This window comes from Camellia sinensis, chromosome 15 (genome assembly GCF_055761805.1).
Source record: "Camellia sinensis isolate YWXY chromosome 15, ASM5576180v1, whole genome shotgun sequence".
NCBI classification, from domain to species: Eukaryota; Viridiplantae; Streptophyta; class Magnoliopsida; order Ericales; family Theaceae; genus Camellia; species Camellia sinensis.
The window spans coordinates 90,471,633-90,497,726 of NC_138975.1; the positions used below are offsets into that span (position 1 = coordinate 90,471,633).

Sequence of the window (26,094 nt, forward strand, 5' to 3'; positions counted from 1 at the left end):
TTGTAGAACCCATGAATTTTAGGAAAAACTGAAACAAACTTCACTTAGATCCTTAAAATTTCTTACCCCATCATTTGTTTAGGTTTTGCCGAGGTCCCTCCAACCTTTACAAAACACACCCTTCTGAAACCCAACACCTTTCCACAAGCCAACATCATGGGTATGTGGAGGCATAGGGTAGATACACCAACTAAGTTAGAATACTTTAAGCAGGAGTTTTCTATCCCAGTCGACGTTCAGCTGAGGTTGGCTGGTGAGGATGACTCCATCATGCCTGATGGAAACCTCATGTCTTTCCCTGTCGTTGCCTTTACAGAATGTGGACTTAGGTTTCCACTAGACATCCTTTTTCGAGAAGTTCTCCATTACTACAAATCGAACCCAATGCAGCGCACCATCAACTCTTACCGAGTTATCAGTGGCATAATAGCCTTTGCCAAAAAAGAGAACGCTAGGGTTACCCTCACCGATATCTAGTCTTGCTATACCATGTGTGGCCTTAAGTTAGAAAAAGGCTACATCTACTACCTCAAACCGAGGTCCACAGAATACAAACTTGTTGCCGACCTCCCAGACTCCAACAAGGGAGCCAGGGACGATTACTTCATTGTCTCGGGCAACTGGGAGTTCGCTCCAGATGAAGACCTTCACCTCTACCCTTTTAGCTTAATAGTATTCGTAGAGGGTAATGGTAAGAACCAAGTGTTACACTCACTTATTTTTCAAGTCTTCAATTCTTTATTCTTTCTGTATGTTCTAACATTTGTTTTTCTTGCAGCTCTTCCATAGCCGCCAAAAGACTTCCATAAGTCCTTCTTCCTTAGCAAGGACCTCAAGAACCTGTTGGATCTGCCAGTTCAGAGGCGGATAGCTCCCTTACGACTTAACTTCATCCCGGCTTACAAGTCGGTTCTTCCCGACATCCCGAAGAAGAAGAGCATGTCTCCTCCTTCCGCTACAACTCCACCAGCAACTTTATCAACTCGGCCAGATCAGGGATCAACTTCCGATCTAGCTGAGCAGCCATCAACCTTGGCTCCATATCTGATCCATCCATCTCAACGTAAACGCCGACGCCGAACTACAATTACTACCGAGATGGGTCGCAAGAAAGCAGTTGTAGATGATCTTCTGGCCGGCATCCTCGACACTGTCAACGTTCAACCATCACAATCTCAGCCTCAACCAAAGCCAAAGCCCAAAAGACTGAGGAAGGCCCCGCTTAAAGCAATGATGACTCAGATTGACACTGAGGATACCTTGCCTATTTCAAATTTGACCGAGACTGAGAAAATCCCCTCGGCTGCCGAGAAGAGGCCCGCCGAGGCCGAACCATCCGAATCAGCCAAATTAAAGAGGCCGAGGTCGGCCTCTGCAGCTACCTCAGGGTCTCTAAAATTTGATGCCCCTTGGGCCTCGCCAATCACAATTGAGGACAAGCCAGTCAAAGCTGGTGACAGCGCCGATGGCATTGAAGTCGGCGTTGCCCTCTCTACTGCCTTGCTCCTTCCCAATGATCTTAATCGTAATGCCGGGATGAGCGAGTATGAAAACTTCGCTCTAATGTTGCAGCATCACGTACAAGTAAGTTTCTAACACTTGGTACTTTTTTTCTCTTTTTTCCCATACTTAGAGTTTTCACTAACTTCTATTTTTTCCATTCCTTCCAGGCAATCCAGCATGGCCACTTCTTTGCAATGCAAGCCTTCACCATCAATAAGGAGTTGGCCAATAAGACCAGGGAGGTTGCTGCCTTGCAGAAGACCATTAACAAGGCCGAGGCAAAGATGAAGAACTTGACAGCTCAGGCCGAGGTAGCTAGGAAGGCTCAAGAGGATGCCGAGGAAAAGGTTGATGCTGCGGAGGCCATTGCCAAGGTCCTTGCAGCCGAGAAGAAAAAAGCAGAGGCAAAGATGGCCGAGGCCTAACAAGAACTCCAGGATGCCTTGGCCACAAAAGAGACCGAGATCAAGGCCGCCGATGAAAAGGCGTACGCCGAAGGGGCGATTGACGTTAAGGAGGACTACAAAAAACAAGTGAAGCAAGCACGCAACAAGGGTTTCACCCTTGGTTGGATGGCTGTCCTCAAAAAGTTGGATGTCCCCAAGGACTCCTCCCTCAAGAACGCTGGCAACCTCCCCCTGCCATTCCCTCCTACTCCAAGCCAATCCGAAGACAATTTTGAGTCCGAGGAGGAAGCTTTGGTCAGCAAGAAGAAGGAAGCTGCTGGGGCCAAGCCCCCTACTCTGAATGAGCAAGTCGTGGACTTGTCTCAGCATAAGAAGGGTGAGGTCTCCAAAGATGCCACTCCTGAGAGGGCAACATCGGATGCGCCTATCGCCGACAAGAACCTCGACCAGACTCTCAAAGAGATCGACGCCGAGCTCGCGGCTGAGAAGGCCGCCGAGAAGAGTTCCCAAATGTCCTATGAGCCCCAAACCCTACCAGCTAATGACGTCAAATAGTCTAGTTTTCTTACTTCTTGTATTTTTTCTTACTTTTGAAACAATGTAAGATTTTTATTTTGGCCGGCGTGCTACTTTTGTAATCTGAACAAGTAATCTTCAATATCAGGCTGAAGTGCCTCTTTGTGTTTGAACTTCCTTATCTGAATGCAAGTATAACTTTCTTTTTGTATTTCTTCTGAGTGCTTGGATGTATGCCTTTTCTTTACTATCTTGTATGCTTCCATACTTAGAATATTTTGCATGTCTTCAATGTACACCTTAACTGTGTAATCTTCTCGGTGTGGAATACCTCAGTTTAAACCCATTAGCAGTTTATTTTGGCAAGTACATAGGTACTTCTTTCAATACAACCTTGGCTTAACTTGTAAATTTTTCTTAAAAATTTCAACAAGTGTTTAAACCAATCTTTCTTTTAACATAACTTCGGATTCACTTCAACTTGTAAATTTTTCATAAAATTTCAACAAGTGTTAAACATGACCTCGGTTTAACTTTAACTTGTAAATTTTTCATAAATTTCAATAAGTGTTAAAACCAATTTTAGCTTGTAAATTCCACCTTCCTAGCATCATTCTTCAGCTCTCTGCCCCTTAATGTGAACTTAAGCTCCACTTGGGTTCTCATTAAGCATGTAGCTTTGACCTCGTTACTGAGGTCAGATTCAAACAGAGGATGGCTGAGGTTATTAACCTCGGTCTCCCTATTAATATAACTGATTCAACTTAGTTCAACTCTATTATATGTAAGTAGAAACTCTGTCATATAATAAGTCAAAGTTATTCGTTATGTTTTAATCAGAAACATCGCCAACTTAGTTCAACTCTATTATATGCAAGTGGGAACTCTGCCATATAATAAGTCTAAGTTATTCGTCATGTCTCAATCAGAAACATCGCCAACTTACTAATCAGTCATACTACACAAGTATAAAAATCAAGCTAAAGCTTTATTATTACTTCGGCTAATAACAAAAACTTTAAAAAACAAGAAAATCTAATGATAAAAAAACTTCAGATTGCAAGTATTCTAGGGTCTTGGCAAATCTTTGCCTTTACTGTCTTCAAGCCGATATGCCCCATTGCCCAATACCGAGATGATTCTATAGGGTCCCTCCCAATTTGGGCCAAGCTTGCCCTTTCTAGGATCCTTCTTGTTCTCGACAACCTTTCTCAAGACGAGGTCCCCAACTTGGAACTCTCTTGGGTTGACCTTCTTATTGTAATCCCTAGCAAGCTGCTGCTGGTATGCCCCTAACTGAATTGCTGCTTTCTCCCTTCTTTCTTCCAGAAGATCCAAATCTTGGGCCAAGAATGCCTCATTGGCCCTATTCTCTACTCCTTGGGTTCTGATCCCTAGGATGCCAACCTCCAGTGGAATGACTGCTTCTATGCCATAATTCATGGCAAATGGGGATTTCCCAGTCGATCTTCTCGGCATAGTCTGATATGCCCAGAGTACACTGGGAAACTCTTCCACCCACTTTCCCTTTGCTACTTCTAACCTCTTCTTAATCCAAGACAAGATAACTTTGTTGGATGCTTCTACTTGCCCATTGCTTTGAGGAAAACTTGGGGTAGAGTAATAATTCTTGATTTTATATTTTGCACAGAAGCTCTTGATTAGCTTACTGTCAAACTATGTACCATTATCAGCTATTAGTGCTCTTGGGATCCCAAACCTGGTGATGATGTTCTTCCATATGAAGTTCTTCACATCAATGTCCCGAATTTTTGCAAAGGGTTCAGCTTCTACTCACTTGGTGAAGTAATCTGTTGCCACTAGCAAATACTTCCTTTGTCCAGTTGCTTGAGGCAATTGCCCAACAAGATCCATGCCCCATTGGAAAAATGGCCAGGGGCTGGACACCGGATTCAAGTCTGCTACTGGTTGATGTATCAAAGGTGCAAACCTCTAGCACTTCTCACACTTCTTGATATAAGCTTCAGCATCTTTCTACATGTAGGGCCACCAATACCCCTGAGTAATGGCCCTATGAGCAAGTGATCTACCCCCTGTGTGGCTTCCACATACTCCTTCATGTATCTCATACAAGAAGTCTTCAACTTGTGAAGGATGCACACACCTGAAAAGGGATTCAATAAAAGATCTTCTGTAGAGATATCTTTCTACTGTTAGACTGAATCTTGCCGACTTCAGTCTAATCTTGTGTGCTTCTTTATGATCATTTGGTAATTTTTCCTCTTTAGGGAATACTATTACTGCACCCATCCAGCTTGGTCCCATCTCCATACACATTGCTTCATGCTCTGTGTTAAATGGTTCTATGCTTGGACCTGATAAGTAGTCCACCATTATCGTCCTTGTCCCTCCAGGTTTTATTGCACTAGCCAGGTTGGCCAAAGCATCAGCATGACTGTTGTCATCTCAACTAACCTGCTGTAATCGGCAATTCTGGAATAAGGCTACCAGTCTGCCCACCTCCTTTGCATAGGCCGACATTCTTTCATCTCGGACTGTGTATTCGCCTGTTGCCTGGTTGACAATAAGCTGGGAGTCACAGAAGACTATTACCTCGTCAGCTTCCATTGCTACTGCCAGTTTTAACCCTACGATTAGTGCTTCATACTCTTCTTCATTGTTTGAGGCTCTAAACCTCAAATGAATGGATTGTTCCAGTCCCTGTCCATTTGGTGATACTAGCACTACTCTTGCCCCTGCTCCTTGCCGATTTGAACTCTCATCAACAAACAGTCGGAAGGAGTCGCCAATGTAAATACTGCACGACCTAAGTTTCTCTTCTTTCCTCTGTTTAGTTATCCCCAATCGGGTTTCTCCTTGTTCACCTCGGCTCAACGGAGCCCGATGTGTGATGGCGCCTGGTGTGAATTCGGCCACGAAGTTGGCCAAAACTTGGCCTTTGATTGCTGTTCTGGGTCTGAATTCCAGGTCAAATTGGCCCAACACCACTGCCCATTTGGCTATTTTGCCTGTCAGATCTCCCTACTGCAACAAGGATTTCAAGGGATGCTCAGTTAACACCACAATTTTGTGGGCTTAAAAGTAATGATTCAGCTTCTTGAAAGCCATTACTAAAGCCAGTGTTAACTTCTCCAAGGGTAGATATCTGGTCTCTACATTTGCTAGGGTTTTACTCACGTAGTAAACTGCCATCCACTCTCCTTTTTCTTCCCTAATCACTACTGCACTTACTGCATGTTCTAAAACTACCAAGTATAAGAACAGCTCCTCTCCAGGCACTGGATTTGAGAGGACTGGAGCTGTGGTCAAATACTTCTTCAAGTCGGCCAAGGCGACTTCGCACTCTTCCATCCATAGGAAATCTGTGGTATTCTTCACTAAGTTGAAGAAAGGTTTACACTTGTCAAAGCTTCTACTTATGAATCTATTCAGGGCTGCAGCCCTTCCAGTCAACATCTGCACTTGCTTTGCCGATGTTGGGCTCTCCAGCTCCAAAATAGCCTTGATTTGATCGGGGCTAGCCTCAATGCCCCTTCTGGTAACCAAATATCCTAAGAACTTACCAGACCCAACTCCAAATGCGCACTTCGATGCATTGAGTCGGAGCCGATATGTTCTAAGGATGTCAAAAACTGCCTTCAAGTCTTGCAGATGATCCTTCGACTTCTTGGTCTTCACGACCATGTCATCTATGTATATTTCCACCATTCTGCCGATTAGATGTCTGAACATCTTGGTTACTAGTCTCTGGTAAGTTGCTCCTACATTTTTTAATCCAAAAGGCATCACTCTGTAGCAATACAACCCTTTCAGGGTGATAAATGCAGTCTTCTCCTCATCTAGAGGGTACATAGCTATCTGATGGTACCCCCTGTATACATCCAGGAAGCTCATCCTTCCATGCCCTAAAGTGGCATCCACCAATTGGTCGATCTTGGGTAGTGGGAAACTCTCTTTGGGACAAGCCTTGTTCAGGCTGGTGAAGTTCACACATACCCTCCACTTCCTATTCTTTTTCTTCACAACCACCGTGTTTGATAACCATGTCGGGTAATTTACTTCTCGAATGGCCCTGGCCTCCAGAAGTTTATCTACTTCCTCTTCTACTGCCTCGACATATATCAACGTCGGCTTTCTTGCTCGCTGGATGACAAGTTTAGCCGACCAGTCCACATTCAGTCTATGGCAAGTGACCTTGGGGTCAATGTCAGGCATCTCGTACGGCATCCAAGAAAACACCTCAAGGTTTTCTCTCAAGAACGCCTCTAGCTCATTTTCCTCTTCCTCAGCTAAGCCCGAGCCGAGAAGGAATTAGCGCTCTTCATCCCCTTGTTGGATGAAGACTTTCTTCAGAGCTTCTTCACACTTCTTGGCGGGCTCTTTGCCGACGTCCTCCAAGACTTCCATGTCCTCATCTTCAATCTCTGCTGGTTCTGCTTCTCGTATGTTGCAGGTGGATTTCATTGCTTCCATGGAGCAATTCTTTGCATGTACCTGATCCCCTCTGACCTCCTCAATTCCATGCTTTGTTGGAAATAGCAATAACTGGTGCAATGTTGAGGGAACAGCCCCCATTGCATGCAACCATGGCCTTCCCAATATAGCATTATAAGGGGAGGGAGTGCCAATTACTGTGAACTTAGTTTTTATCCTTTTGGTGCCAGCCTGCACTTCCAAACTAACTGCTCCCAGGGGCCATGTCGGCGTTCCGTTGAACCCAACCATTGGGCCATTGGACTGCTCCAGGTCATCTTGGTGAAAGCCAAGCTCCTTGTAACATTTGACATACATGATGCCACAAGAGCTGCCCTGGTCGATCAAGATGCGCTTCATTTGGCACTCCCCAACCTCGAGGGATACTACCCAAGGCATCGTTGTGTGGATGTTGCACCATCTCTAAGCCGTCTTCAGTAAAGAACACCATTGGTCTCTGGCACTCGTCTGCCCTAGGTCTTTTTTGCCTGACCTGGTACACATGTTGCAAGTGTTTTACCTTCTGTGTCTCCCCGCGTATTTCGTTCTCATTGACCTTCTAGTGAATCACATTGATCACCCGAGGTCCTCTCCCCTGCGATTATAGTGTGGAAAGAGGCAGTGCTGCCAGTGCCTGAGGCAATCTTGCTTGCTCTTCCCTTGTCCTGGCCTCGTCTATAAGATCCTTTAAATGACCTTACCTTACCAGTTCTTCCAGATGTGCCTTCAGGGCTCTGCAACCCTGAGTCAGGTGCCCATCTTCGTTGTGGTAAGCATAGTGCTTGCCAAGGCTTCTTCTCCTAAATTCATCAGGAGCCCTTACTAGTGCTCTGTAATAGGGCTGATTTCGAATTTTCTCCAATATTTTGTAAATTGGGATTCGGAATATGGTTGTGACTGCCTGTGTAGCCCTTAATCCTGTCTCTTGCTTGTTGTTCCCGCCATTTCCTTGACCTCGCTTCGGCGAGCCATTTCCCTTCTTTTGCTTCGACGCCTTTGCCCCCGGCATACTTCTCTATTCTGGCCTACTTCTCTATTCTAGCCATTAATTCCTCCATACTTTTTGGCAATGTTTTTGCCAATGATTTTGGAAGTAGACAATCATCTTTTCGGCTGTTCTTAAAAGACACGACTGCCACCTCTTGGTTGCATTCTAGTATCCGGTTGAATACCTCATAGTACCTTTTGGCATAGGCCCTTAGGCTTTCATGCTCATTGATTCTCAGAGCCATCACAGAGTCCACCCTTAATGGCTGTAGCTTGTTTGTCATAAACCTAGCCACGAACATCTCGGCCAGGCCTTCCTAGGTTTTCACACTTCCTTTTGGCAACTTGTGAAACCAGTCCGATGTAATTTCCCCGAAGAATGAGGGGAATACCTTGCAAAGCAATGGCTCGTTCCCTGTGTATAGTGCCATTGAGTTCAGGTACAAGCCAATGTGAAAGTTGGGGTTCGACTTACCATCGTATATCTGAAACCTCGGCATACTGAACATTTTCGGGGCCTCGAATTTGTCTAACTCTACCGAAAACGGCGTTCTCGGCTTGACTGGAGAGGTTACCTCGGTATTTTGTTGCTTCCTTTGGAGGTAATCCCTCAGATCCTCCTTGGTCCATCCAAAAGCTCGGCTATCTCTGGATTTCAGCCGTTTCGGCGTGCTGCTTCCGGTGTCATTGTGAGTCCTCTTGGCCTTTTCTCTATTAGTTGCGTCGAAACAGAATTCCTTTCCCTGAATATGCCGATGTTCTTTGGAGTCAGCTTTTTTGTTACTATGCGTCCTCCGTGAATCTCCCTTCATTGACTCTCCTCGCCTGACCTCCCTTGAAGGCCGGTGAGAGTGCTCCTTGGTCCTGGTGTGCTGGGGGGCTACAGGACTGTTTTCTGCCCTCTCTTCTGGGTGTTGTTCTTGGCCGCTGGAATCGACATGTCTTGCAGTAGGAACGGTGGCTGCATGACATTGTTTTGCATCATGAAATTGACGACCATTTGCAGGTTCGCCAATTTGTTCGCCATCCCCTTCATCTTTTTGTCCCTTTCGCAGGTATCTATCTGTCCATACCTGGAGGTCATCCTCATTGTAATACCCGCTTTGGTCCGTTTTCTTTGGTACGCCGCCGTCCTGGCCGACGTCTTTCTCTCTGTTACTCTGATCTTGAGTTTCCTCGTTGCAATTGTCTTTTTCGACGTCAAGGTCAATATGTTTCCCACTCCCAGTAGGGAAGTCATTCCCAACCTTCTCTTTCTGTCTGTCATTGGCCATCTATTCTCCTTTCTATCCCACAGACGGTGCCAAATTGTGTGTGTCGATTTCTGACCACACTGCCAAACTAGAACTCAGCTGGAGAAACACTGGCAGAATAAATTAAGCCCGAATGACCTATCACAAAAAGAAGAGATTCCGGCGATGGTTCGTCCACCCGGGGGCACTCCGAGATCAAGTTAGTTATCTCTTAAAGATAGCACAAGTGCTTGACTCACTGTTCAAAATACAAAAAGCGTACCTTAGACCCATGAGGGTACCTCTCTTTTATAGCCAACACAAACCTAATCTCAATAGAAGCCTAGCTCCAATAGATTCTGGATTACTGCTAATCTTAGACTCCCAGTAGGATTGGGATAAACTCTTCAAGAGTCTTATCCTTACCCAAACTGAAGTCCTCTCCCAATCTAAGACTCTTGTCCCTTATCCGCTTACCCCAGACTCCGATATTCTCACAGATAACCTCGGCCTAGCCGAGATTACCTCGGCATCATATCTAGGACATGTGTCACCTTGGCTGGCACTTCAGTGCCACCTCGGCCTCGTGTTGTCATTCAGAAATTACGTCTATATATACATAAATATAATGGAAAGAATGTGGAGATCTTCCAGACTATAGGAAAGCTTAAAGAAGCTATTATCCATCTCGTATTTCGTGCATCGTTGTTTTTGTTCATGTTCGTCCTCTTCACTATCCAAATTTTCCGAGTTAGGACTAGCTTTGAGAGACGAAAAAATAGAGGAAAAAAAAAAAAGAACTAGGTGATAGAAGAGAAAAAAAAATTAACTACGCATGGGATGCATGCAAGTCCTTAATGTGCGCTTTTTTATTTTTTATTTCTTTTTCTACATGTAATTCTCTCAAAAAAAGAAAAGAAAAAACTTCAAACCGACATGGTTTTTGTAGACACCCTATTTTTGACCGTCCTCAAGACTTGGACATCACCGTTTGAACACTCGGTGATTATCCATGTTTGTGTTCGTTTGGAGTTCCCGGAAGTCTCGGCTCGCGCGCCTTGCTTCAGGATCCCCGAACTCGACCATTTAGTGTCTGGTTTCACACCAAACACTTATGTTTTGCCTTGGAAGGGCAGGGAATGCCTTGTGAGGCATCCCCACACACCACCGGCAGTGGCTAGAGGCCACCGGCTGGTCTTTTTCTGCCATCGGCATTATTTGTTGCCGGTCGGCACATTTTACTACCGGTCGACATATTTTGTTGCCGGTCGGCACTCTTTTTTGTCAAAATGACATTTTTGGGCAGCCGACCACTGTTCATCCACTTTATGGAGATATTTTGTGCGAGCTGTGATAGCTGGCACCAACTCTGCCTCCCTCCATACACGTGTATGGAGGGATCTCCCTCTAAGCAAGCTTGTTGTATAAGCTTTGCAAGAGGGAGTCTTATAAGAGGAAGGGTCTTCCTCTTTGATCTAGGTTAGAACTTTGGAACCAAAAACCAGAGCTTTGAGATATAGATACACTCTATCTCTATATCTCCCTCTCTCCCCTCCTTTGTGTGTGTTTCCTTGGCCTAAAGGTGGTTTTTACCTTACTTTTGCACCATTACACACACTATTACACCTTACTCCGAGATTGAGGGACTTGGGGGGTTGTTTCTTGAGTTTTTGGACTGGTTTTGATCAAAAGAAGAGGGCTAGACCATTTGTTCTTCAAAGGTTCTTCAAGGGTGAGCATTTTGATTTATATTCCCCAAACTTGCAATAGTTTTTTACCTATCTTGCTTGCTGTTTTAGCACTTGTGTATAACATAAAAAAGGGCTTGTATTTTCATGCTTTAGAACTTTCATTAAGGTCGTTTTGTGGTTTCAGTGCACACTCACCCTTCTAGGCCTTGTTTGGTCCATTTTGGTGCCTCTTTGGTAAGGCTTTGTTCACTTCAGTGGTTTGGTCCTTTCACCACTAAAAACCAGTTGATTTTCAGTGTTAAAAAAGGTGGTTTGAAGTCTTGCATAGGGGGGGGACACCCCCCCTCCCTTCATTGTTTTGTTTTCTTGCTTTTTGGGCTCAAAAGGGTAGCATGTGTGCTTGATCATTCTTGGCCTCATTTCAGAAGTTTTTTAGGTGTTTTAGGTCATTTGTAACCTCTAATTTTGGCCGAATTTGTGCCTCCTTGTATGCTTGTAGTACTTGCTTTGTATTGCTCCATTTTACTTAGAAGTGCATCTCATGATTAGGCCATGATTCTTGTGTGTGTTGGCTTAGTTCCATGAAGCTTTTAGTATTGTTTTTCCATGCTTAAAGTCTGTTGGTTATCCATTTGGTCATGCTTGGCATGTTTGTTATAGGTGCTATGTATTTTGGCTTGAAAGCTTTGAGCATTTTGACCTCTAGCATGCATGGTTTTGATCACCCTCATGATTTAACGTCATTTAGGACCACATTTTAGTCCAAGAATCATGTTTGTATGTGTGCATGCATGACCTCTTTTATGCCTTGAGGGTGTACCCTCTTATGCCTAGGAATGAGCCTTGGTGCATATGCCTCGGTGCATATGCCTCTTGGGAGTCACCTTAGCTGCCATTTTAGGAGGGTTTGGAGTCCTATCTTGGTCTGCAAAATTCTATTTTTACTTGTTTTAATCATGCCATGAGAGGTCATGTTGGTGGGGGTAAGTTGCCTCCTTTTTGTGCCTTAACCTTGGGACCATAAGTTTGCTTGTTAACATGAGTATCGATCCACTTTTTAGACATCTTTTGGCCACTGTTTTGGGGCGGACCAAGGTCTGTCCCTTTATGGCTTAAGGCCTCATTGCATGCTCGTTCCATGTTTGTCGCATGGTTTCTTCATTAAGCCTCGTAGCATGTTAATCCCATTCCCAAATTGGTCCATGTTTTTAACATATTTGCACCTTGTGTGCTTGGCATTATACATTTGTCATGCTGGTTGCATAATGCTTGTTGTGCTTAACATCTTGGTATCATGTTGCATTTTGAGCCATGTTTCCATAACATGCATTGCATTTATTTGGTTTGGGGTGTCAAACCAAGTGTGGGAATTAAGGAACATTCATACTTCAAGTGATGTAATGTGCCTCGATTCCCGGTCACCGGGGCCTTTGACTCCAACTTGATAAGGCCTCGGTTTTCATTTTGTTTGTTGCATGCATCTTTATATCAAATGGCAAATTTGATGCTTTGAGCCACCATGCACCATTGATGGTTCGAAGATCGAAGGATATGCTTCCTTGAGTTCAAAACATGATAGGAAGCATAACCATGCTCACATGTACCTGAAAACCCCATGCCATGCACTGTCTGTTCTCTATTTGCTGTCAAATTGTCTTCTGCAGAAAGTTTCTGCCGACCGGCAGAATTTGGTGCCGACCAGCAATCTCTGGAGTGCCGATGAATCCAATAAATGCCGGTGGAAATTGTGAAGTGCCGGTGGGAATTCTGTCTGGCCGGTGGTACTCTGCAGCATGTAAGGAACCTGCTCCAGGACTTGGGCAATTTTCAGAGAGACAAGGCAGTACAAACAGAAGTGGCAGGGGTACGGTACGAGTTTTTCGGGCGAGCCGAGTTCCGAGCATGCATCATCTGCGCATCCCGAGGCAGAGGCTGTGGCCACCCTTTTCTTTCTTTTGCATCCTTTCTTTTAATTAATTAGGAAAATCTGTAATAATTTTATTTGTTTATTATTCGGGACTGTAATATTTATTTGGGCCCTCCGAGTGAGGGCAAATCTGTAATAAGTGTGTGTGGGTGGTGTGCATGTCTTCCAACCCCACTTCTTTCTTCTCTTTTATTTACCTGCTTACGATGGTAGATTAGGGCATGTCTAAATTCAGCATACCTTATGCTATGCATGCGTGCATTCATGCATTTGTACTGCGTGTATTAGGCTCGGTACATCACGCTAACTGCATTTGTACTTCAATTTACAAATCGAATATGTGATAATTGATCGCATTACATATGACACGCTTAGGTTAACCGAGCCTATCTAAATTGCATCTTGTATGTGTTGCATTAGGCAAATTAAACATGAACTAGGACATGCACATTTTGCTAACTAGTTTACTGTTTTGGCACGAAGTACTAGGTAAGCTTTTATGCTTTAGCATATCGCATGCGTGTGAATGTTGCCATGATAGCATGATTACCATGTGGTTAGATGCTTATGTGATAAACTGTTTGAATGCCTGTGGGTGGAGGTTAGATTGTTTGAGTTGGAAAAACTCGTTGAAATCCGTATTTTAGCCTACTTGCAGGTAGCAAATTCCAAAGCACTTTTCAAAACAAACGGATATGCAATGTTTGTTTCCAAATTAGGCAATCTAGTCTATACTTGTTTGCTGCGCGCATAACATAGTAATTCTAGGCTAATAAATAGAACAAGAACACATAACGTTTTCAAAATTGGATATCATGGTTAGTAGAGGCCGGTCTTCGGACCGGGCGAAAGGGGGTGCTCATAGCTGACCTTCCCCGATCGTACCCAAGCTCCCGAGCCGAGACAAACTCCGGTGATGACGAACATGTGGCCTTCGGCACCGAGTCCGGGTTTCCTAAATTTCCCATTTTAAAATATTTAGGTGGCGACTCTGTATCTGGCAAAGCAGTCCATGTTTGGCACTACTTTTTCAAAAATCTGTTTCTCAAAACGATTTACCAGATTTGGACTCTTTGGTTCAGATTTAGAACCGTGACACAAATCGAGTCCGAACTGTAGCGGGGTCCCCCGCGGGCGTGCTACAGTTTTCAATGCACTACAAAGTGCATTACTAGAAAAAACTAAAAATATTAACTCTAAAGCCCTGTTTGTTTTGGAAGATAGAGGTGGGATTGGAATTGGAATTGAGATGGAGGTAAAACTCATTATATGTTGTGTTTGTTTTGGGAGATGGAAATGAGATTCATAATCTCATGAGATTAGAATGGGCCTTAGTGTTGGGATTGAGATGGAGTAGGTGGAGGTGGAGATAGTGTTAAGAAATTAGTCCCATGGGATTAGTTATTTTTATTTACATGTTGGACATTTTTTTTTTAAACATTAATGTTTAATGTTTTTGTATTTTTTGTTAAGTAAAAATCATAATTTTATTTGTTTTAATATTTTATATTTATTTTATATGGTAATAATTTAACAAACCTCATATTAACAACTACCATCAAAATAAACATAATTTTGTTTAATTCCTCCACTAACAATTCATTCAGTATTAATTTCATCACTCTCAATTTCCACCATTGTACTTTCAAAAACAAAATAGGCCTAAGTTAGTGGATGGTTGGTTTGATGATGTGGCACCATGTCGTGCTGCTTGGTGCATAGCTGTGGACAGGATGATGTGAGAGGTAAGGCTGTTGGTGTTGTGTTTTCGTCTTGCCAATTTTTGTTTCTCTGTTTCTTTTTCTTACTTTTTTGTATTGTTCTATTATTTTTTGTTAAAATATTTTTTTTTTATAAAAAAGAAAAAAAACATTACAGCAATTCGTGCTGCATATCATAATTTCGACACTCGTAACCTTTATCACTAACTGACATAATACACACTACAAATATTTATATTTTAATACAAAAAGAAAATGGACATTTTGAGCAATAGAATCTCGACGCCATCTCTTACTTGAACTCTTCTTTGGTAATCTCAACGGGCTGGTCTGGTGGTTGAAGTTTGGAAGTTGAGGGTGCGGTTCTTCCAATGTCTCGTGTTCGAAACCTTTTTGGTGCAAATAATTTCTGGGGCAATCTGTATGGAGTTTTGCCTTGATTTTAATGGGACCCTGCAAGTAGATAGTGGGTGATCCTTCGAATTAGTTGGTCCAAATCGTCGAATTCCGAGTTATCAAAAAAAGAAAAAAAAAAATCTTCATTGGATAGATACCAATCAGTGAGGCAACTCAAACTGAAAATTGACATGATCTATTTATTATGGAGGAGATCATTACATTCATGACAAAAGAGAAAGAGAGAAAGGGTCTTCTTCTTTTTACAACAACATTCTTATTATTGTTGTAGCCACCACAGAGAGGTCATGAATCACTTTGTTCGTATCAGTCAGAGGTGATTTAGATTTGTTGAAACTCTTTTCACAGTATTCAGCCTCATTTGCAGCATCAACAGTGCTCGATTCAGCAAACTTTGGATTACCTTTAGTCAAAGCCTCAACAGCAGTTGGGATACCGCCCAAAACAGCTTTATAAAACTCAACACACTTTCTCAATGGTCTTCTCAGCTGTGGAGTGGAGTACATGAGCTTGTAGATTTGGGTTAATGTTGAAGTTGATTTGGCTTTGATAGCATCAACTACAATGAGTCCCAGAGTTGAGAGGTCTGCGTTTATACTTCTGGGGTTTGAGGTTAGAGTTGAGACACAAAGTTGGTGGGAAGGTGTCTTTTTGCATGTTGTGGTTATCAAAGAATTTGCTTGAGCTGAAAGAGGGTGTCGGGTTGATGGTGAAAGGAAGGCTACAAAGAAGGTGATTAGTGTCAGAGAGATCAAGTTCTTCATTATGGGGATATGTGAGGAGATTGGGATGATGTGGTGTTGATGTTGTTCAAAGCCAAAGATGTTAGCTAGCTCTTATATAGGATTCCAATATGGAGAGTAGGTTTGGTAATTGCTTTTTTTAATAATTTTTTATTAGTTTCTTTAGTTTTTAGTAGTAAAAAAAAGTATATATATTTCTTTTTAAAAAAATTTCTTTAAATACAAAGAAAAAAAGTAAAAAAGTTGAATATTTTGTCTTTTTGGTGAGTTTTTTTGAACATTATTATTATTATTTTTAAACCATCTTAGATTAAAGGGGTTTTAAAAATAATTTTTTAAACATAAAATTAATAAAAAAAAATCACTAAAGTTAAAAAAAAAAAAAAATTTAAATATCACCTTTTGTTTTTACTTTTAAAAAATATTTAAGTGTACGTTTGTTTTTACTTTTACTTTTAAAATAAATATATTTACGTTTGTTTCGTGTTTTTAGGATTCTAATCTTTATAACATCTTTATTGTTTCTTCAGATGAGAAAAGATGATTCTTCTACAAAACGTAAATATTTATAGTTGTTTTTGCTTTTAAGAGGATAAGTCTCCTCAACCACAACATTATCTAAATAATTTTTTATATCTTTTTATGTTTTTATACCATCACTACAAGAATTTACACATTTGGCGACTACTTTTGCCGACCAAAAAAATTTTTGTCGCAAAAAAATGACATTTGGCGACCAAATATTAATTAGTCGCGAATGATCATTATTTTTGGCGACCAAATATTATTGGTCGTAGAAGGTTATATTTTGGCGACCAAAAAATATGTTGGTCGCAGAAAGTGGTATACTTTTGCCAACCAACTACAAATTTGGTCGCAGAAGGTCACATATTTTTTGGCGACCAAAAATTTGGTCGTGAAAAATTTATTTCAGCAACCAAAAAAAAATAGTCGCCAAATTACTACTTTTAGCGACTAATATTTTAGTCGTCGTTGATTGAGATTTAGCGACTAAAACAATTTGTCGGCGAAATAATCTGTTTTTGCGACTAATTTGAGAGTTTGGTCGCCAAAAGTTTGAGGGAAAATTTGAAAGATGGAGGGGAGAAATATATATATATATATATATATTTTTTCAATTTTCCCTTACGCCCTCACTACCTCAGGCCCCTTTTCTTTAGATTTTGCCCTAATTTCTTGACAGACCCAACAAACAAACCCAACAACACACACGCAGAGACTCTGTCTCTCTCTATCTCTCTCTCTCTCCCTCCTCATTTTTTCCCCTCATGGCAGCCGAATCACCTTCGTTAACCCTTTTCCTCTTTTCTACCATGCCACACTACCACAAAGATGAGGCACCATTCATCTTTACCCTATCATGTCATACACACCATCCACCCCCCGATACTCACCATTACCAACACCCACAACCAATCCCAATCATTGTCATCAAGAAATCAAGGCCAAAAAGGGAGGAAAAAGGGTTTGTAAAAATAATAAACCATGGTCGATCAGAAGCCATGGATTCGACCCGAAGAGAGAGAGAGAGAGAGGTAGTGTTCTCACCCACCCATTCCCTCTTTATCTTTCTCTCCCTCCCGTTCTTCTTCTTCCATACCCAGTGTGCCAAGTTCCCTCTCCCTCCTGTTCTTCTTCTTCATCGCAAAGTAAGTTCTCCCTTTTTCTACCTCTTCCCTTCTCGCTCTTTGATTTCAATTCTTCTTTCCTTTCCCTTACATCCCTTTTGCCTTTTTTTGCCCCACCATTTCCTCCGTGTGATCTTACCCAAGAGGAAACTTCAACCCTAACAGCTTCTGCCCTAAATCTTCTCTGTTATACTCTAACAGCTTCTACCCTAACAACTTAATCGTATGGAGTTGGTGGTGGTATGGCTGATTCGAAGGTTTACACACCTATTGGAGGTCGATCTAGGTCAGGTGGTCGTGGAGGAAGGAGAGGCAGAGGCCAAAATCCTGTGGCCCTGAATCCTGAGTTGAGAGAGAGAGAGAGAGAGAGAGAGGGTTACAGAGAAGATGGGAGGAGAAGGGAGAGAAGGGGATTGGGAGTGCGGTGGATGCAGGAACCGCAACTATGCCTTCAGGTCCTTCTGCAACAGATGTAAGCAGGCCCGCCTTCTCGTCGACACCAAAACCCCCGCCGATTCTAAATGGCTCCCCCGTATCGGCGACTGGATCTGCACTGGTATACTCTCCTCCTCCTTTCTTATCACTTTGATTATGTGTATATATATATATATATATATATGTATGTATATATCCTCGTAGTGGTGACTGGAATTGGTTATGGGGATCTAGTGACTAGGGTTGAAAATTTTGAGTCTTTTTGGGTATACAAATTTAAACTGACCGCATTGCCAATTGGGTTTTTCGGGTTTGCAAGTTTGTTTGCTAGTGTTTGTTTGGGGTTATAGGACTACATAATTGATACCCGACAATGGTAAAAAACTAATAATATGCTTGTGCGTTTGTCAAAAATTAAGTCTTATACCTATTCCCGGGTGTTTGGCTTTAAACACTGTTGGATTAGCTAATTTGGTTGCGGGTAATTCTTAACCCCTTTTTCACATTCTCTCTCTCTCTCTCTCTTTGTTGATTACATGGTCACTGTTATATTATATCAAAATTATACACTGGTGCCTGGGTATGGTGAGCAAGTTTTCATTCACTTCAATGGACAAGTGCAACTAAAGTGCTAGTTCAATTGAGTAGGATACATTGACAAGTGTTGTGAAGAGACAAGTGCAACATCAAAATTATACACTGGTGCCTGTGGTTGTAGAATTTGGGGGCTATGGAAGAAGAGAGGATTGAGGTCATAAAGCAAACCTGTGTTGTGATAGATATAATGTGCATTTACTGATTCGCCATCTAATTTCACCTATATAATCTGAGTTTTCTTGAGGATTTTGTAGTATTGCTGTTCTTTACTTTGGTTGTGATTGCTTTCTTTTCGGTATTCAGATGAATTTAACGTGAATTGTGGATTCATGTCGATTAGGGTTTCTAGGGTTTCAAATTGAATGTTTAGGATTTTGTTTTACTCAAATTTGATTGATGAGAAAATGAGGAAACATATAAATACATAAACCAGGTTTATGTTTTGATAAATATGGAAAACTCATACTTTAATTAAAAAGCCTAATTAGCTTAGTTAACTTCAGACTTTGAGATTGTGTTATTTTGTTGATGTTTCTTCATTTTGTTGGAAATACCTAGCTGAGCCTCTGTAAGTGGGAAGATGTCTGGTAGTGAATAATTAGCATAATTTTGGTTACTGAGCATAATTTTAGCATAATTAGCATAATTTTGGTTACCCATAATTAGCTTTTTTTTTTTGGTTGTCTTTCTATGTTTTAATGAGTTAGTTAGTCTTATATTTTTTGCTCATGTTGATCTTTAGGAATTAAGAAAATGTTTAATAGGCTGAATTTTCCTATCCTCTATGTGAAAAATGGAAATGTCAAATAATCTTTATGTACTTTTAGAGCAAGTAAATATAAATACGAGTACTGGAATCAATGTTTGAGAAATTTTGTGGCAATGAATAAGGTTTTTAATTTTTCGGAAATTGATTATGATTAGGTACAATTGGTTCGGATACAATTGAGAGTACCAGAGTATGGTTGGACGACTCAGAAGGTCTTCCATCAAACTAATAAACAAAGTGCATTCAAATATTAAACAAAAATTGAAAGTAGAGTCGGTGGTGTGGAAATGAATGCTTCTACAGGATCAACAGGGAAGCATGGAAAGGATTTGCATGAAGTAGCATCCCCATTGCCAGTGAAGCATTTTGACTTCTCGTTTGAGGACAAAAATTCAAATGATCTATCTGCAGATGATACAAAGGTCTTGTGCATAGAAAAGGTGCACAAGCTGGATGTGCTTCTGTAGATAATAGAAGTCTTCAACCTGCTAATATAACAACGCATTCTCGCTTGAATGGCGCAATGCAACAACTGACATCTAGTTGTGATGTAGCTGAAAGGAAATAGTGTTTTTTGAGTCAAGATAATGATACTATCGCATCTAGTGCACCGGAAAAGGAAAAATGAAATTGCATGGTTTTCTGTGAAGATGCTGGAGATAGTACTCCATCAAGTTTTGCACCGCTAAAAGATTGTTTAGATCTTAGCTTCTGGCTTCCTTCTGAAATATGTGGCATATATAAGAAGAAAGGAATTTCAAAATTGTATCCATGGCAGGTATTTTTCTAACTTCTAGATGAACCTACTTTCACTAAACTTCTTACACTATAAAGGAATTACTGATAGAAATAGCGCAGATTAGTTGGTGGTCCTGTCTTATCATATTCACAAAGGTTCTGGATTTTCATCATTGGGTATATGGATTGATAAATTTATTTTTGAATTGTGTTCAAGGCAAGCTGGGTTAGGAAAATTTCCATCATGTAGAGTTATATATTTTGTCATCTGTATGATTTTTTACTAGGAATTTTTATATTCAAATATAATTTATAATGTTTTGTTAGTTTGTTGCCAGTTTTTTTGGGGGTGGGCTAAGTTTATGCTGAGGAATTGCTGTCTAGACTCTGCCCCTTAACCCACCCGCCTGCCTTGTTGCTGTCTGTAAAATGGAAGAAAGTGATTATGTTTGTGAAATATACTTTTGTTTTAATTTTTATGGATTGTTCCTGTCTTTATTAAATATATGCTTATATGTATTTTGTTTTTTCTGTGTGATATGTATTTGTGCTCTTCCCTCCCCCCCACCAATATTAATTTCATTCATGTTATGGTATAAACTTAGCTGTTGTTGCCAATTTTTTTATTTTATTCACTTGATTATATCCCATTTTGTTGAAGTTTGATTTGATGCTGTGTTTGATCATGATATGATTTTTATATGACAATTTTTTGGGTTGACTTGCAAAATGATGTATCTGTTTTTATTTTTATTTTCCATTTTTATATATATTATTTTTCTAACATTATGTTTGAAGCTGATCTTCGTGTGGTTTTTAATTTTCTTGTACTTCCATATGTATCAATTTGTGCAGAAAAGGTTTGTAATTCCCACCCCCCTCTTCTGAATCAGTTTTTGATCCTAATCTATCTGTTGTACTTGAATCTATGGCTGGCTTGGAGCAGGCAGAACATCTGGAGGTCCTATTAGAACCACTTGGCAAGCATGTTCGCAGTTATTATGGAAACCAAGGTGGTGGGACTCTTCCAAAAGATACCTCTGTAGCTGTCTGTACAATTGAGAAGGCAAACTCTTTAATTAACAGATTTCTAGAAGAGGGTCGTCTGTCAGAACTTAGGATTATTGTGATAGATGAACTGAACATGGTAGCTGCCTTTGATGTAGTCTTTTTTAATTTTTAGTGATGTTCATCAATTACTTCTTGTTTCTTTTTTCAAAATTGTTTTAATGCTTTATAATTGTAGTAGATTATAGAGATGGTTCTCATCCCTGGGGTTTGTTGACAGGTAGGTGATCAGAATAGGGGTTATCTGTTGGAGCTTATGTTGACAAAGCTTCGTTATGCAGCTGGTGAAGGCAATATATAATCATCTAGTGGAGAAAGTTCAGGTACAAGCAGTGGGAAGACTGATCCTGCTCGTGGTCTCCAAATTGTTGGTATGAGTGCAACCTTGCCAAATGTGGCTGCTGTTGCCGATGAATTAAGGAACATATTGATCTTGAATGGATAAATTAAGGAATTGTTGACTTTAATTATGTATTTTTATATTTTATATATTTTAATTTTTTTCTAGATTGTACTGGATGATCTTTCAAGGGCTAGAGAAGGATTTGTGCTTGCATCTGATTTGCATTTAGTATACTTAGTTACACCACTTTGTTAAGACTTGGCCTAATAACCTTAAGGTTATGGTTTCAAGTCTTGGGGCCACCACTTTGTGCATTATGCTAAAGGTTAGGTGTGTACTCAATCTTTCCCCTCCCAAACACACATTAATGTGTACTAATTGGGCGTTGCTTTTTTTTATACTTAGTTACACCCACCAATGTTGAAGTTGAGCCAGATTGGAAATTATACTATGAAAGATTCATGCAATTGTCTACTCTTGACCAGGTAAGCTTGTTTCTCATCACCATTGGGCGTCTGTAGTCCCAGTTGACATGTTCATTCTTGAATACTAATTGCTAAGTTTGCAGAATGTGTGGCTTCAGCTTCTGTTTTTCGTTTTAGTTCGTTTAACTTATTACAAGCAGACCTTACCTGACAGTAAGATTGGAGCTAGTCATATGGTTATATGGCATTGACAATTTCCAAGAAATATTATGCATTTCTCCTTGTATCTCAGTGTATACATGTATGTACTTATGGATTTATGCTTTTTTAAAAGAGTTCTATGATCCTTCATAATTGTGGAGGGTTTCACATGAAAGACCCCCAAACTTATTCATCAATGGTTTAGGAAATTTCTACAGAAAACTAGGTATTGTTAAGGAAGAAGGATGATTTTATTTTTTCATGAGCAGTTTGTGACTGAACTTAGCAAATGGGTCTTCCATGAAAGGGGTCATCTGGAGGTGAGGAACAAACTTGCCTGATATCTGGTTATCTTTGTATCTGATTACGACTGTATATTTTATCAACTTTGGCCAAGTTAAGACTTAAAGCTTTAAGGGATAAAAATGCTACCAGAAAAGGACGTTCTCATAAAATTTTTCAAACTTCCACATGATTATGATGTATTGCACCCTCTGTTGGTGTGTAGTATTAACTTGTATTCTTGATCTTTAGGCTGTTAATGTCAGACATCACAAAGTTGGGGAAATAGATGAGCCTGCAATTTATAGGATTAATGATGACCTGGTAATGCCACCTCATATTCATTATGTCAAGATTTGGTTGCTGTGAGATTAAATTACAAATAATGGAACTTTTGTTGCCACATTCTTACAAATGTGAATATTTTGCAGGAATACTCTATTGAGATTTTTGAGTGGTCTGGAACAAATTGGGAACCATACGTGTCTAATGATGTTCAAGTGCAGTTCTACATGATGAGCCCTTATGTGTTGAAAACCTTATCAACCAATCAGAAGGTAGTTACCAAGGCCACCACTGCATGTTATCTTAAAATCTTATGTTTTATTAACATCTCATTTCATATACACATAAATATTCCTGATATTGCAGGGGCTGTACATCCTGATAATCTTAAAAGAGATGATTAAGATTATCAACCAATCATAAATATTCCTGATTCATGGAGGTTTGTTCACTTCTGTAGAGTTGATTAATTACTTTAGAGTTTAGGGCACCAAACCAAACAACTTGTTTGTTAAGAAGAACATAAATACATGTTTACATTAGATTTGGCTGTTGAGAGACTACAGTAATTGACTCTGTTCTATGGGTCAGGAAAAGAATTCACTTGTTGCACATTTTTAATATAAGACATTGTTCTAAATAATCTTTCAGTATAAGACAGTAATTAACTCTGTTCTAAACAGTTGAGACAATGCTTCGTGAGTTGAATGTGCTTTTCCAAACATACTAAACATGTAAAACCATTAGACTGTAAGTGGTCTCTTTTGTGTTTTTCTTTAGCTGCTATCATGTGTGAACTATTGAAGACATTTTCCATAAATTGGCCAAATCTTTTTGCAGGCTGAAGGTGATGATGATGATGCCGAGGCTGATGATGATGAAACTGACAAAGATGCTGATATTACAGAAGAGAGTGCACATGTAGGATTTCTTTGTACTTTTAATTGTTTAAAAATATCAATTTCACAAAGGATCCACTTTGATATATCTTGTTTGTTGCTTTGTATTTGCAGGATGAGTTGTAGGGAGGGAGAGCACCGTTGTGGTTTTCTGCTGACAATTCACTCTCTCGAGATCTCTGAATTTTTTTCTTGCTTAGTTTATTTGTAGCTTTTAGTTTTGTTTGTGTTTTAGGGAAAGAAACATCGGTGGTGGCTGCATAGCAAGCAAGAACTGTGGCTAATTGTTTTAATATCATTTGACTCACCTGAGGAATTGAATCAGTAGTTGTTGGGTTTACCACTGTATGGAACGTCACTTGTGCCATTCCTTGAATTTATGTGCTATGTTATTGCCTATTGGGAAATTGGAAAGTAAGAAAATATTTAATGATTCAGTTAATTTGAATGATGCTTTAAAATTATGTATTGTGTCGAATGTTAATGAATTATGCATTGTGTCGAATGTTAATGATTTAGTTAATTTGAATGATGCTTTAAAATTATAGGTTTATTATGGATTGAATGAATTATTAGGAATTATAGGTGTATTGTTTTCTTGCTTTGGCGATCAATTTATTAGTCGTGACAAATAAATAATTTTTTTTTGCAAAAAATGACAATTGCCGACCAACAGTTTTGGTCGCAAAAAATACATCTATTGCCGACCAAACAGCTCTTGGTCGTAGAATCCCACTTTTGCCGACCAAAAGTTTTGGTCGCAAAAAGTAACAACTGGCGACCAAATTTTTTGGTCGTGGAATGTCACAATTGGCGACCAAACTTTTTGGTCGTTGAATGTAATAATTGGCGACCAAACTTTTTGGTCGCGAAATGTGTCAATTGGCAACTAAGATATTTGGTCGGGAAAATATCACTTTTCGCGACCAAAGTGTTTTAGCGACAAAATAAATTAGTCGCGGTAATTAAATATTTAGCGACCAAAAATTTAGTCGGCAAATCTAGCTTTTGCCGACCAATCAAAATTTTGGTCGCGAATTACTTTTGCCGACCCTCAATTGGCGACCAAAGTAGCGACCAAAAAAATTGGTCGCAGATAACTTTTGCCGACCAAATATAGACTTTTAGCGACCAATTTTTTTGTTGCCAAAAGTGTTACTTTTAAAAGTTGAGTAAAGATAAAGGTGTTAAAATGATTTGTGAATGCATCGAAGATGATAGATGAGTGGTTACTATATATAATCCAATGAATTCTACTGTTTTTCTTTTCTTTTTATGTGAATTTATATAATAAATAATTTAATATATGAGAAAATTAGTAATAAATTCATATTCCCATCTCTATAAGTCATTAAGGACAAGGGTGATTCTATAGACATTTTGTTGGTCAAAAGGATATTACCACTTATCTGTTGAAATTTTAATTTTAACTTATTTGTTCGAATCTTTTTCTTATCGGTTCATTTTTTTAAACTTATTTGTTTAAATTTGTATCTATATGTCAAAATTATTTTACTATTTTTAATCTATCTACTCTAGTTCACCAAAAAAAATTTTTTTTTTATATGTTGAAATTTACCAAACAATCTATTTGTTGAAATTCACTAAACCTATTTTCTTTATCTGTTAAAATTACCAAGCATATTTCTCCCTATTTGTTGAAAGCAAAATCAGTTTTACATGAAATATGACTTCAAAGCCTAGATATAGTTGAAGTAATATGAAATTCAACACAATAACTTCCAACAATTCCAAATATGAAATTCAAGCCAATTATATACAATTTGTCACGTCAAATTGACCATCATAACAAAGAGCATTGAATGCCAAAAGTGTGCATATTATTCCATTAAAAAAAAACAGCCTTCCAGTAATCGACTTCTTTTTAAGGGATGTTTCATGGCTTGGGCTTGGGCTTGGGCTTGGGTTCGGGCTCGGGCTCGGGCTCGGGCACAACTATAACGTCCCTAATTTATAATAATAGATAATCTCATAACCCATTGACAGATATACTAATACTCATCAGATTTAATCATTCATTAAGACAATATTACCAGAACATTATCTCTTTCATTAATTTCTTTAATGTAGTACAAGGATGACATCATATGTATTAATACATTCATTAATCTAAAGTTATGAATCTATAGGATGTGATATATAACATTCTATCTTGTGAGATTGATCGAACAGTGGAGTTACCGCTCGGGCGGTGATGTGAGGTTCCCAGTATTTCTTCTACAAACTGAGTGTTGGGCGAGACCACTGAATGGTCAAAGGGTTGCTCGAGTGGATGTGTGCAGCTTCTAATAGTTTCCTTTCAAGCCTAAATAGTTTATAAGAATTCGCATTCACCGCTCGAGCAGTGAAAAATTCACTCGACCAGTCTACTCAGAATTAGCTATTTAAAAATCAACTTTTTGAGTCATTTTTCTCACTTTTTCTTCCTTTTCTCTTTCTCACTCCTCCATTCCAAAAACCCTAGCCTTAAAACCCTAGATTTCACCTGCATATACCAAGAATCCCTTCTAGTTCCTTCATTAAAAGTGTAGAGCAAGTTGAGAACAATACTTTGAACCGGTTAGATCGTGAATTATTCGTGGTTTCCTTGTTGGGTCTTCATCATTTCATAATCATCTTTGATGTATGAATATTTTTAACGTTGTATATCTTTATTTTGACTTGATTATGTGTTAATTTTCAATGTATGAAATAAATGAATATAGATTGGAAAAATGGGTTTTGCTTCAATAAGTTGTGATGTATGAATCTTTCCTTAATAGAACAAATATTCACCCCATGAT

General features: G+C 39.8%; 2 protein-coding genes across 3 annotated transcripts; one reads left to right on the forward strand and one right to left on the reverse strand.

Annotated features, from left to right (window-relative positions):
* Positions 1 to 15,098: 15,098 nt before the first annotated feature.
* On the reverse strand, positions 15,099 to 15,620 carry LOC114291810 (cell wall / vacuolar inhibitor of fructosidase 1). The gene has a single exon (XM_028235679.2). The coding sequence runs from the start codon at positions 15,618 to 15,620 to the stop codon at positions 15,099 to 15,101; it is 522 nt and encodes a 173-aa protein (XP_028091480.1).
* Positions 15,621 to 22,089: 6,469 nt separating this feature from the next.
* LOC145813468 (dolichyl-diphosphooligosaccharide--protein glycosyltransferase 48 kDa subunit-like) lies at positions 22,090 to 23,750 on the forward strand. 2 transcript variants are annotated; one of them, XR_014356572.1, is made up of 6 exons: positions 22,090 to 22,144; positions 22,373 to 22,430; positions 22,538 to 22,663; positions 22,758 to 22,833; positions 23,232 to 23,312; positions 23,405 to 23,750. XR_014356572.1 is itself a non-coding variant. In XM_082908899.1 (5 exons), the coding sequence occupies exons 1-5, from the start codon at positions 22,125 to 22,127 to the stop codon at positions 23,414 to 23,416; spliced, it is 297 nt and encodes a 98-aa protein (XP_082765025.1). In that variant the 5' UTR covers positions 22,090 to 22,124; the 3' UTR covers positions 23,417 to 23,562. The 2 variants fall into 2 exon arrangements, 1 of the variants encoding a protein (XP_082765025.1); XM_082908899.1 differs by lacking the exon at positions 22,758 to 22,833 and having other exon boundaries at positions 23,405 to 23,562.
* Positions 23,751 to 26,094: the final 2,344 nt, after the last annotated feature.